This window comes from Lissotriton vulgaris, chromosome 2_1, assembly GCF_964263255.1.
Source record: "Lissotriton vulgaris chromosome 2_1, aLisVul1.2, whole genome shotgun sequence".
Lineage (NCBI taxonomy): Eukaryota > Metazoa > Chordata > Amphibia > Caudata > Salamandridae > Lissotriton > Lissotriton vulgaris.
The window spans coordinates 1820915015-1820926906 of record NC_141687.1 but is presented as its reverse complement, the minus strand read 5'-3'; the positions used below and the strand labels follow the sequence as shown (position 1 = coordinate 1820926906).

The following is an 11892-nucleotide window of genomic DNA, read 5'->3' as shown; positions in this document are numbered from 1 at the left end:
ATGTGTGTGATGCCTTTCAAGAATCTATTTACAACAGGGGACTTGAAAAGCGAAGGCTGATCAGGAAGCCTTAAGAAGGCTAAAACGGCAGAGAGATAGCCTTTGATAGTGCCCAGAGCAGAGCCCTGCTGGTCAAGAGAAAGAAGGAAGAGGAGAACCTCTGAAAGAGGGGCAGAAAGTGGATCCACAGCCTTTGCTGTGCACCATGCCACAAATCTGTTCCACCTGCAGACATATACCGTTTTTGTGGCGGGACGCCTGGCTGCAACAATCACATCACAGACTTCAGGAGGCAAGTTAAATGGCCTCAACTGTTACCGCTCAATCTCCACGCATGTAGGTGGAGACTGGACAGGTTCGGGTGGAGGACTGTCCCCTGTTGCTGCGACAGAAGGTCCTCCTGAAGAGGCAGACGAATCGGGGGATCGACTGACATACTGAGTAGCTCGGGATACCAGTATCTACATGCCCAGTCCAGAGCCACAAGGATGCCTTGGGCCCGGTCGTGCCTGATCTTCTTCAGCACTCTGGGCAAAGGTGGTATAGGCGGAAAGGCATACAAAAGACCGCAGCTCCACTCGCGACGAAAAGCGTCGCCGAGTGAGTGCCGCCTTGGAAATTCCAACGCGAGAACTGATGACATTGCGCATTCTCTTCGGTGGCAAATCGATCTAACCAAGGCTCTCCCCACTGCTGAAAGAGACCTTGCGCCACGTCCGGGTTCAGACGCCATTCGTGATCCATCATGCACCCATGGCTGAGTTCGTCCGCCCAGGCATTCAGGGAACCTGCCAGGTGTTGAACCACCAGGGTGATGCCCTGGTGTTCCAGCCATGTCCAGAGGCGCAGAGCCTCCTGAAAAAGGGTCCACGACCCAACTCCGCCCTGTTTGTTGCAGTACCACATAGCGGTGGTGTTGTCTGTGAACACCTGCACTACTTCCCCGGACAGAGGGAAGGAATGCCTTCAGTGCAAGTCGGATTGCCCGCAGCTCCAGAAGGTTGATATGGAGCCGGGACTCCGCCGGTGACCAGAGGCCTCTGATCTCAGCCTCTCCCATGTGGCTCCCCCATCCCAGGAGGGATGCATCCGTCACCACTGTGTGCTCCAGTTGAGGTAGGGAGAGGGATCTGCTGCTGACCCAATCGCGGTCCGTGAGCCACCACTGCAACTGTCTTGCAGTGCACTCCGAGATCAGGACGTGGTCGGACAGGTTGCCCTGATGCTGTGCCCACTGGACCTTCAGGTCCCACTGCAGAGCCTGCATGGGCCACCTGGCGTGATGTACCAGCAAAATGCAGGAGGCCATCAGCCCCAGGAGCCGCAGCGTCATCCTGACCGAGACTCGGAATAAAGGTCGAAAGATCGGAATTAGAGCCTGAATATCCCGAACCCGCTGCTCGGGAGGATAAACCCAAAACTGCGCCGAATCCAGAACTGATCCGATGAAGAGGAGCTTCTGAGAGGGGCGAGTGCAGGAGATCGGCCGTAGTCTGGAGGTGGGAGACGACTGTCTGGGGCGAGCCCGCCTTCAACAACCAATCGTCAAGATAGGATAAGTTTGGAACCCCTGATCTGCGCACATGAGCTGCGACCACCACCATCACTTTCGTGAACACCGGGGGGCACTGGTGAGGCCGAAGGGGAGCGAGGTAAACTGAAAGTGCTCGTGGCCTACCCTGACTCGCAGGTAGCACCGGTGGGTCAGCAGGACGGAGATGTGGAAATATGCATCCTGCAAGTCCAACGCTACCATCCAGTCTCCAGGGTCTAGGGCAGCCAGGACCTGAGCTAAAGTCAGCATCTTGGACTTCTCTTTGCGGAGGAAGCCGTTGACGCTCCTGAGGTCCAAGATAAGGCGCAGCTCCCCTTCTTGGGAACCAGAAGGTAGTGGGAGTAGCAACCACGTCCTACTTCTGGCCCAGGAATGTGCTCGATGGCCCCCTTGGCCAAGAGGGCCATAACTTCCTCCTGCAGAAGCTGCAAGTGATCCCCCGACATGCGGTGGTACTGCGGTGGCATGGATGGAGGGGTTGCCTCGAAGGGGAGGGAGTAGCCTCTTCAGACGATTTGCAGCACCCACCTGTCCGAAGTGATGGTACGCCAGTGGAGGAGGTGATGGCGAACCGTGCCCCCCACTGGCGTCGAATGGGCCTGAAAGCTCGGACTAGGAGGGCTTTGAGGCAGATGATGCGGGAGTGGATGTGGACTGACCAGGTCTCTGTCCCCCTGCACCGCCACAGCGGTTACCACGTCTGCGACAATGTTGAGGTTGGTTCTGCGGCCTGTGGCTGGACGAACGTGTGGGAGCGCCCCTTCCTGGCCACAAAAGGGGCAAAAAGCAGAAGGCTGCTGGCGCTGGCTCAACAAGTCCAAGGACTTGGCCGTAGACCTGGAGCTCTTTAAACGCTCAAGCGCACTGTCTGCTTTGTCACCGAAAAGGCGACGGCCATCAAAGGGCATGTCCATGAGCGTGGACTGGACATCCCCTGAAAAATTGGCGGACCTCAGCCAGGTGTGGCGATGGATCGCCACTGTCGTAGAAATCGCTCTGCCCAGCGAGTCTGTGGTATCATGTCCACATCTGATAGAATAACGTGCTGCGTGCCGCCCCTCAGCAAGAGCTTGGGCGAGCCGTGTCTGGGCCTCCTCCGGACACTGGGGCAGCATGTCCGCAACAGTGTCCCACAAAGAGTGGGTGTAACGGCCCAAAAGGCAAGCGCTGTTGATAGACCGCAACCCCAGTCTAAGTGAGGAGAACAGTTTCTTCCCAAACTGGTCAAACCTTTTGGATTCCCGATCTGGAGGGGCAGTCGGGAATGCGGTCTGGGACGTAGAGGCCTGGATCATCAGGCTCTCTGGGTGGAGTGTACAGACAGGAAGCAGGGGTCGCCCGGAGCCGGGTGGTGGCATCAGGCCACGTTCTGATCCACAGGGGGCACTGTGGAGGGATTGTACCAGGTTCCCCTCAGAACGTCTGTGAGGGCCTCATTGAACGGCAGCAAAAGCTCAGAAGAGGTTACTGGCGGCTGAAGCACCTCGATGAGGAGATTAGTACTCTCGGCCGCAGCAGGGAGCTCAAGAGACAAGGACTTGGCTGCCCTGCGCAACACCACACCATAGGTAGCACCCTCCTCCGTACCCACGGAGCGAGGAGAAACTAAGCCAGTGTCAGGCGAAGTGTCAAGGCCACTGGCACCCCCTAGCTCGTCTGCCCAGTCATGACTCAACTGGCACTGCGGTACCAGAGGGTCCTCAGACCCCTCCCAGTTCTCCCTTCATCAGTGTCCTGATAAACAGGAAGGAATGACGGTGCCGGGTCATAGATTAATTGCTCACCCACCGACGGCGCTGGTCCAATGCCGGACCCGAACCAGGGCTGAAACTGGGGACGGCGTCATCCAAGGATGGCGCCGGGAGTGACACCATCGGGGTCGGCGCCAGCGGAGGGTTCGTGAGGTTAACTGGCATCGACCGGGATCCAGACATGGATCCCCGGGGCCCTGCGACGTCGGGACCTAAGTCGACGATGGCGCCTAAGTCGCCGGCTCGCTAAGGCCCCTCGTCGGCTCTGCTGAGCTCGAAGGCGCGCCGACAGGCCTCGACGGAGGGAAGCGAATCCTCATGGCCATGAGGAAATCACGTACCTCCTCCGGCGTCGCATGCAGTCCAGGGACCGAAGGGTATGGGACCGGACGCGACGCCTGTGGCGGACCCGCACGGGTGGTGCCACCCGAACCCTTAGCCAAGTTGCGCGACTGGCGAGGGGAGTCAGAAGAGCGATCTCGCTTCTTCGACTTCTTTTTAGAGTGCCTCGAATTACCTGAATGCGAGGACTTGGAGCCCGACGAACGGTGGACGGAGCTCGAGTAGCTTGCGTGACCGCTCCCGCCTAGCCTGCGACGTCAAGGCCTGGCAGTCGGGGCACGACTTGTCATCATGGTCGGCCCCTAGGCAGTAGACCCCGGCGGTGGGGGTCGGTCACCGACATCAGGCGGTGACAGCCGTCGCACGGTTTGAATCCAGGCATCCCTACCAAGTCAAGTCAAGTCAAGTCAGAAATTTGTATAGCGCGCTACTCACCCAGAGGGTCTCAAGGCGCTTAAGGGAAAGGGGTTTGTTACTGATCGAATAACCAAGTCTTGAGTTGCTTCCTGAAGAAGAGGTGGTTCTGGGTGAGACGGAGGTGAGAGGGGAGGGAATTCCAGGTCTTGGCCGCCAGGTAAGAGAAGGATCTGCCTCCCATGGTGGCTTTTCGGATGCGTGGGATCACGGCGAGGGCTAGGTTGGCTGAACGTAGTTGGCGGGTGGGGGTGTAGAAGGATAGGCGATTGTTGAGGTAGCTGGGTCCTAGGTTGTGGAAGGCGTTGTGTGCGTGAGTGAGGAGACGGAACATGATTCTCTTGCTGATAGGGAGCCAGTGTAGGTCTCTCAGGTGTTCTGATATGTGGTTGTGTCGAGGTATGTCCAGGATGAGTCGGGCGGAGGCGTTTTGAATGCGTTGAAGTCTTTTCTGCAGTTTGGCTGTGGTTCCGGTGTAGAGGGTGTTTCCGTAGTCTAGTCGGCTGGTGACAAGTGCTTGGGTGACCATTTTCCTAGTTTCGGTGGGGATCCATCGGAAGATCTTTCGGAGCATGCGTAGCATGTTAAAACATGATGATGAGACGGCGTTGACTTGTTTGGTCATGAATAGGGAGGAGTCTAGGATGAATCCTAAGTTGCGAGCATGGTCCGTTGGTATGGGTGCGCTGCCTAGTGCCGGGGGCCACCATGAGTCGTCCCAGGCAGAGGGGGATGTTTCTAGGATGAGGACTTCCGTCTTGTCAGAGTTCAGTTTTAGGCGGCTGTTCTTCATCCATTCGGCTACGACTTTCATCCCTTCGTTTAGGTTGGTTTTGGCGGTGGTTGGGTCTTTGGTGAGGGAGAGGATCAGTTGAGTGTCGTCAGCGTAGGAAATGATGTTTAGGTTGTGTTGGCGTGCGATGGATGCGAGGGGGCTCATGTAGACGTTGAAGAGGGTGGGGCTGAGCGAAGATCCTTGTGGTACGCCGCAGATGACTTCGGTGGCCTCTGATCTGAAAGGGGGGAGATGGACTCTTTGGGTTCTTCCGGCGAGGAACGATATGATCCAGTCCAATGCCTTATCTTGTAGTCCGACGTTCGTGAGGCGATGTACTAGGGTGCGGTGGCATACCGTGTTGAACGCTGCGGAAAGATCCAGGAGGATCACTGTTTCCCCGTTGTCGAGCAGTGTTCGGATGTCATCTGTAGCTGCAATGAGGGCGGTCTCGGTGCTGTGGTTAGCTCGGAATCCGGACTGTGAGGGGTCAAGGGAGCCGTTAGACTCAAGGAAGGCGGCGAGCTGGCTGTTGACGGTCTTCTCGATGACTTTGGCGGGGAACGGGAGGAGCGAGATGGGGCGGTAGTTCTTAAGTTCGGTGGGGTCTGCTGTAGGTTTCTTCAGGAGGGCACTGAGTTCGGCATGCTTCCAGCTTTCCGGGAAGGTAGCGGTGTTGAAGGAGCAGTTGATGATATCTCGGAGTTGGGGTACGATGACGGAGTCGACCTTATTGAAGATGTGGTGGGGGCATGGGTCGGTTGGTGATCCGGAATGGATGGAGTTCATTATGTGTATGGTTTCTTCAGTGTTGATTGGGGTCCAGGCGCGGAGGGTGGTGGTAGGGGGCTTCAGTTCGAAGGTAGGCGGAGAGGACAGGTCGCTGAAGCTGTTATGTATGTCTGCGATCTTGCTGTGGAAGAACGAGGCTAGTGAGTCGCATAAATCTTGAGGGAGTGATGATGTCGTTGCCGGCGCTGGGGTTGTAGAGCTCATTGACGATGTTGAAGAGTTCTTTGCTGTTGTGGGCGTTGTTGTCTAGTCGTTTTTTAAATGCTGACTTCTTAGTGGTGCGGATCAGCTGGTGGTGTTTGCGGGTGGCGTTCTTGAAGGCGGTCATGTTGTCTGCGGTTGGGTTTTTTCTCCAGATTTTCTCGAGGGTGCGGCAGTTCTTTTTGGAGTTCTTAAGGTAGTCATTGAACCAGGAGGCTCTTTTGCTTTCTGGTCTGATGGGACGGTTTTTCAGGGGTGCTAGTTCGTCAGCGCAGTGGGTGATTAATTGTGCAAGATTAAAGGCTGCTTGATTTGGGTCCGTAGATCTGGTGGGAGGGTTTTGGTTCAGTGATGTGGTGAGCTGGTCGGGGGTAATTTTGTTCCAGTTTCTGCAGGGAACTTGTTGCGGGTGGTGGTGGGTCGTTGTCTTTCTGAAGCGGAAGTGGACGCAGCTGTGGTCCGTCCAGTGGAGTCCTGTGGTGTGATTAAAGGAGATGTGTTTGCTGGAGGAGAAGATTGGTTCGAGCGTGTGTCCGGCGTAGTGGGTGGGGGTGTTCACCAGCTGTTTGAGTCAGAGATTGGCGAGGTTATTAAGCAGGGTGGTGGTGTTGTTGTCGTTGTTATTCTCCAGGTGAAAGTTGAGGTCTCCTAGGAGAATGTAGTCCTCGGAAGGGAGGGCGTGTGGGCTGACAAGGTTGGCGATGTCTTCGCAAAATTGTGTGCGGGGTCCTGGGGGTCTGTATATGAGGGGGCCTCTGAGTGCTGTCTTGGGGTCGGTGTGTATCTGGAAGTGGAGGTGTTCGGTGTCTCTGAGGGTGTCGTCGGAGCCGGTCGAGATGCGGATGGTGTTCTTGTGGAAGATCGCGATGCCTCCTCCTGTTTTGTTGATGCGGTCTCTTCGGATGATCTTGTATCCGTCCGGGATGGCTATGGCGATGCCGGGTGCTGATAAGGCGTTCATCCAGGTTTCCGTGAGAAAGGCGACGTCTGGAGTTGTGGTGTCAAGTAGGTTCCATAGTTCTATGGCATGTCTGTGAACCGAGTGGGTGTTGAGCAGGATGCACTTCAGGTAGTTGTTGTTGGAGCTCTGTTTGGCGTTTGTGGTTGTAGTGTGGGTCCTGATGCAGCAGAACTTGAAGGATTGGCAGGTGAAGGGTCCATGGGTGTGTCCTGGGGCAGCTCGGTGGCAATCAGGGAGTCTACCAGTGTTGAGGGCAATGAGGGTTGCGGTGTCGTATGTTCTGCGGGGGGATGGTCACTGCGGGGGCCAGGGGTTCTGGCGCTGGGCGCGGTCCAGGCGCGGACGAGCGTAGACTGGCTTACCTCTGCATAGGGCGCGTCTGCTGCGCGTTTGCCACTCCGCCATAAGTGGAGAATGGCGGAGGAGGGAGGAGCAGCTGGGAGGCGGGAGCGGGGTGGCGAGTGGAGGAGCGGTGATGCAGGAGGGAACGGGGTTGGGCTGAGCGGCGGCAGGGAGTGGGGTGGGGGGGCGCAGGGCACAACAACAGGAATACTAAAACAGAAACCGAAACCGGAGAGGCACAGCCGCCAGCGGTGGCGGCAGCAATCAGGGGGCACAACAATAATAATACAGAGCAAGAACGAAACGGGCACAACAATTACGATACTGGGCAATATTTAAAAATATAGAATGATGCACAAGACCAGATCTTTGGCGAGCTCAGGGGCACAGCAGCTAAGGGGCACACCAGAGGCACAGCGGGCAGCGAAGGCGGCAACACTCGGGGTCAGGCACGAGGTGGGTGGAGCGACCGGCTCTGACCAGGTCAGGTCGGGTCACAGCTCCGCGTCTCGTTGGTGCAGACCTAGGCAACTAGTGGGAGGGAGGAGCAGCTTTGAGGCGGAGCGGGTGGCGAGTGGGGAGTGGAGGAGCGGTGATGCAGGAGAGAACGGGGGTTGGGCTGAGCGGCGGCAGGGAGCGGGGTGGAGGGGCGCAGGGCACAACAACAGGAATACTAAAACAGAAACCGAAACCGGAGAGGCACAGCGGCCAGCGGTGGCGGCAGCAATCAGGGGGCACAACAATAACAATACAGAGCAAGAACGAAACAGGCACAACAATTACGATACTGGGCAATATTTAAAAATATAGAATGATGCACAAGACCAGATCCTTGGCGAGCTCAGGGGCACAGCAGCTCAGGGGCACACCAGAGGCACAGCGGGCAGCGAAGGCGGCAACACTCGGGGGTCAGGCACAAGGCGGGTGGAGCGACCGGCTCTGACCAGGTCAGGTCGGCACCAGGAGTTGAATCGACTCGAAAAAGGTAGACAAAATAGGCCAAAAAGTTAGTAAAAAAGAAACTAGGGTACTAGCTCTTCCCGCATCTGCGCTTGCTGATGCGTAAAAAAGAAGAACTGACATAAGCGCGCGAGGGCGGCGTCTAAGTGCTCCGACGACATCATCCCGGCGATCACAACGCCAAAAGACGGCCGTGGAGCGGTACTGCGGACGAAAACTTTCCGGATCCAGTCTGACGCCTTGGGATATTCTAAGGGAAGGAATCTAACACTAACCTGTTTCTTTCAGATTTTAACCAACCTATAAACATTAAGTTGTGAGTAGATATGTAATTAGCAAATGGCATAAAGGAAGAATGTCTGTGTGATTAAGGATGCCATTTAAGAAGCAAATGTAGATGGTGCCTGGTATTAATAAAATAGTAAACCACATTCTGAGATTGTTTTATCACATTTTTCTTTATTAGAACCCATAGTTACTATAACTATACCCCGTCTGAAGAAATTAACCATGGAACAGATTAAGATCGACAATGGGTTGTGGCACTTAATATAACAAATCAGACTTCCAAAATATGCTCTGTTTTTAGCATTGCACATCAATAAATAATGCTAGTGGGTAAAGAAAGATTATGTTTGAAAGTTCGGAAATTTAAAACCCTTAACACAATTGTAGGTAAATGCATTGTGGAACATCTACCCATTCGACCAAATTACTTGACACTTTGCAACAACCCAACTCCCAACCCATAAAAGATCCTATGATACAAGACTGTCTCACCTTTTGCATGCATCATTAATCCTTAAAATTTAAAAATCTTCAATGTCACATTTGACACTACTTAAAAAAACATTAACAGCCTTAAGAATAATGGGCAAAAGACATTTTAACTCCCCCACCACTATTATTTGTTTAACAGGTTATTCTTTACAAGGCGTACATACACCACCTTTTGCTTGCGTCTAAACCAGAAACATTTGATAAGAAACTAAACCAATTTGAAAAAAAAGCCCCAATAAATTGCCTATGTAAATCCACAATAAGTAGATAATGGGGTGTGGACTGTGGATGGCTGCATAATAAGAATTTTCAGCATTAACATTGTACACATTTATACTCCTTCACCAATGAACACTGTCAGCACCAGTGTCATAGCTGATGAATCTCAAGGGAATGGGACAATTTCAAGCAACACAGAATCCAAAAGTGCTTAAAAATGTTTTACATCCGAGGAAAGAATACAGAGATCCCTGCAGAGATTGTTTCCTATTTAGATGCACCATAAAATCCCAAAGTCAGGAACACTGACCGTTTTCACAGTAGGTGTAGGGTTTTGGCACCAACACCCAAAGGACTCTGTATGACAAGTCTGCCGCTTCCTTCATTTTCCAAAGTTTAGTGCAGGATAGTTTGGTATTTCTGTTGGGCTTTTAGCCATATTCTCATTTGACATTGAACTACCAACTATAACAAAACCAAGAATGAATCTTCAACACAACAGTGCTCACACATAACCTCAAATAAGGACAATGTGGAAAGAATAGGATTTTCTCTCTCCCCTGCCTTCCCTCCATTACTCATGTAATATATATATATATATACACACACACATACAAACAAACACACATATATTATGGGCCAAATAAAATTCAGGGAATCCAAAGTTTGTAATCCATCCCAAACATTCCACCGTTTGGAGTATTGTCAGCCCACAGCTTCAGAGTGTAGAGTGAATGCATATCCATTGATCCTCTATCCAGAGTGACTACTGATTTTAGGCTCCAGCCTGATGTGACTGCAGATCCTTAGTGCTGCAGTCTGGAGGATCGGCATCCCCACTGCTTCCAATGTAGGGCTTTTTAGATCAAAGATCTGATATGAAACCACTGATAGTATTTCAAAAGTTGATTCTGTTTTTCATAAACTTCCTTGGCTCATTTTTGTCAGGGACAATCTTCCACCACTAACGTCAACGCATGTTAAACAAAAAAAAAAGACGTTTAAGTCTATTGAGCCAAACAGAGCACAGAACATTGTTTCTTCACAGCTGCCATTTGAATCTCAAGGCAAACAGAAGTAAAACTTTTTCTGACTGGCTTCTCCCAGATGTCCCAAAATGGACTTTCTGATCAACGCCGGAATGAGACATTAACCACTTGCAGCACTTTATGGTCTCGTCTTGCCAACTTGCAGGATTTTCATGTTACCTTCCTCGCTCACAGGACATCTTTCACACTGTCCTTTCTGTAGTCTGCAGGATCTTCCTGAGCATCTCTCTCTTCATCATCTATCAATGAAAAACAAGTCATGTGTGTGATAATATTAACAGTGACATTTTAGGCAGGGCATTCAAACACTCAAAAGCAAATATTTTCAAATAGGACAGATCACTTTTTCAAAGCCATTTCAACAAACCTTTATACTTGATTTTAACTAGTGTGTTATGGCTAAGAAAAAGGTGTGGAACAGACATCAGGTGCTGTTATGTGAGTTTTTAGGTTCTGAAATTATGTCTATTGTAAATGTGGATTGAGAGTCCTACAATTCAGTCTGCTACCAAATAAAAAACAAAAAAAGTAAGGATAAGTTAATATAGAATAAGGTGGTTCAAATGATTTCTCTAGGGCCACTATATTGTACACACCAGTGTAGTAAAACTGATAAAAACATGATCTGGACTCTGTGGAAGGTCAGGCTCCACAGAACACATCAATCGGGCATAATCCTTCTTTAACACCATACTGGGGGGTGAAGGGAATGGATCGCTGCTAATTACTTTTGTGTGGGAAAGGGAAATGGCACTAGTTTTCAACCCTACTGTGGGGCGTATAATCTCTGCTAATATCTACTCCCGTATAAAAGTCTAAACTGGAGAATACATGTTCCTTAAAAGCCCCTAATGGGGGATGCGATCTGCTTATAATCCCCTTCAGTGGTCCACATTGTCCTTATGAGCTCAGTCTACAAAGCATATCTCCCTTCAAAGGTCGGGCCAAGTTCTTTTTTTTTTTTACTCTAGATGAGGGACGCTTTGTTGCTCACTCATTCTCTCCCAGCTTTGGGAGTCCTCTGCTTCTTGTTGGGTACGTAAAACACACCCACACAGGTGATGCAATAGTCAACAGTTTAGTCTTGTCTATGTCTAGAACTTGTTCTATACTTTGTTGCATTTGTATGACATTCTCCCTACAAGCCCCTACTGACAGCTTCTCACACAGGTCAAATACTCATGCTTTTTCAAAGGTGTCTCTTCGCTACACTTCAGTCTGGGATAAGATGTCTTTGATTGGGACAAACAAATACTACATACCAAAAAGGTTCCTAAGGTTTTCAGGCATGTTAATGCCAATGTAACTGTATGCATCATACACTTTAGAGCAACACTCAACTTAAAAGATTGACTAGACCCTGAACCTTAATCGTTCTATGGCAGAGTTTGCATCAAGGACTGTTCTGATTTTGGGACCATGAAGCAGCAGCAGCTGGGACTGTGCGATCCCAGCCCTGCAAAGTCTGGAATCGCTGTGCTCCCAAATGTAAATGACAAAAAAAAATGTGAAACACTCGTAAACATTTTAAAACGCAGCAGGAAAACGTCAACATTGTATTGGAATGAGTGCAGACAAGGTGCTATGAACAAGCCACTTATTTCTGCTGCCATTTTGGACCGGCTCGACTAAAAGAAACTTGAGGTTATTTGATTATAAGAAACCATTTTTCCCGCTTCTGGAAAATTAGACCCATAAACGTGCGGGAAGCAAGGAGACAATAACCAGAGAACAAATCACTCAAAGCACAC

At 51.4% G+C, this 11892-nt stretch overlaps 1 protein-coding gene across 5 annotated transcripts in view; it reads right to left on the bottom strand.

Annotated features, from left to right (window-relative positions):
* Positions 1–8532: 8532 nt before the first annotated feature.
* The window catches only part of GOLM2 (golgi membrane protein 2), a 510098-nt gene continuing 506738 nt past the window's right edge, over positions 8533–11892 (bottom strand). For all 5 annotated transcript variants that reach the window (XM_086957907.1, XM_086957904.1, XM_086957905.1 and 2 more), the window contains one exon: positions 8533–10380. In XM_086957907.1, coding sequence (XP_086814033.1) covers positions 10310–10380 — 71 coding nt within the window. In that variant the 3' untranslated portion in view covers positions 8533–10309. The remainder of the gene's footprint in view (positions 10381–11892) is intronic.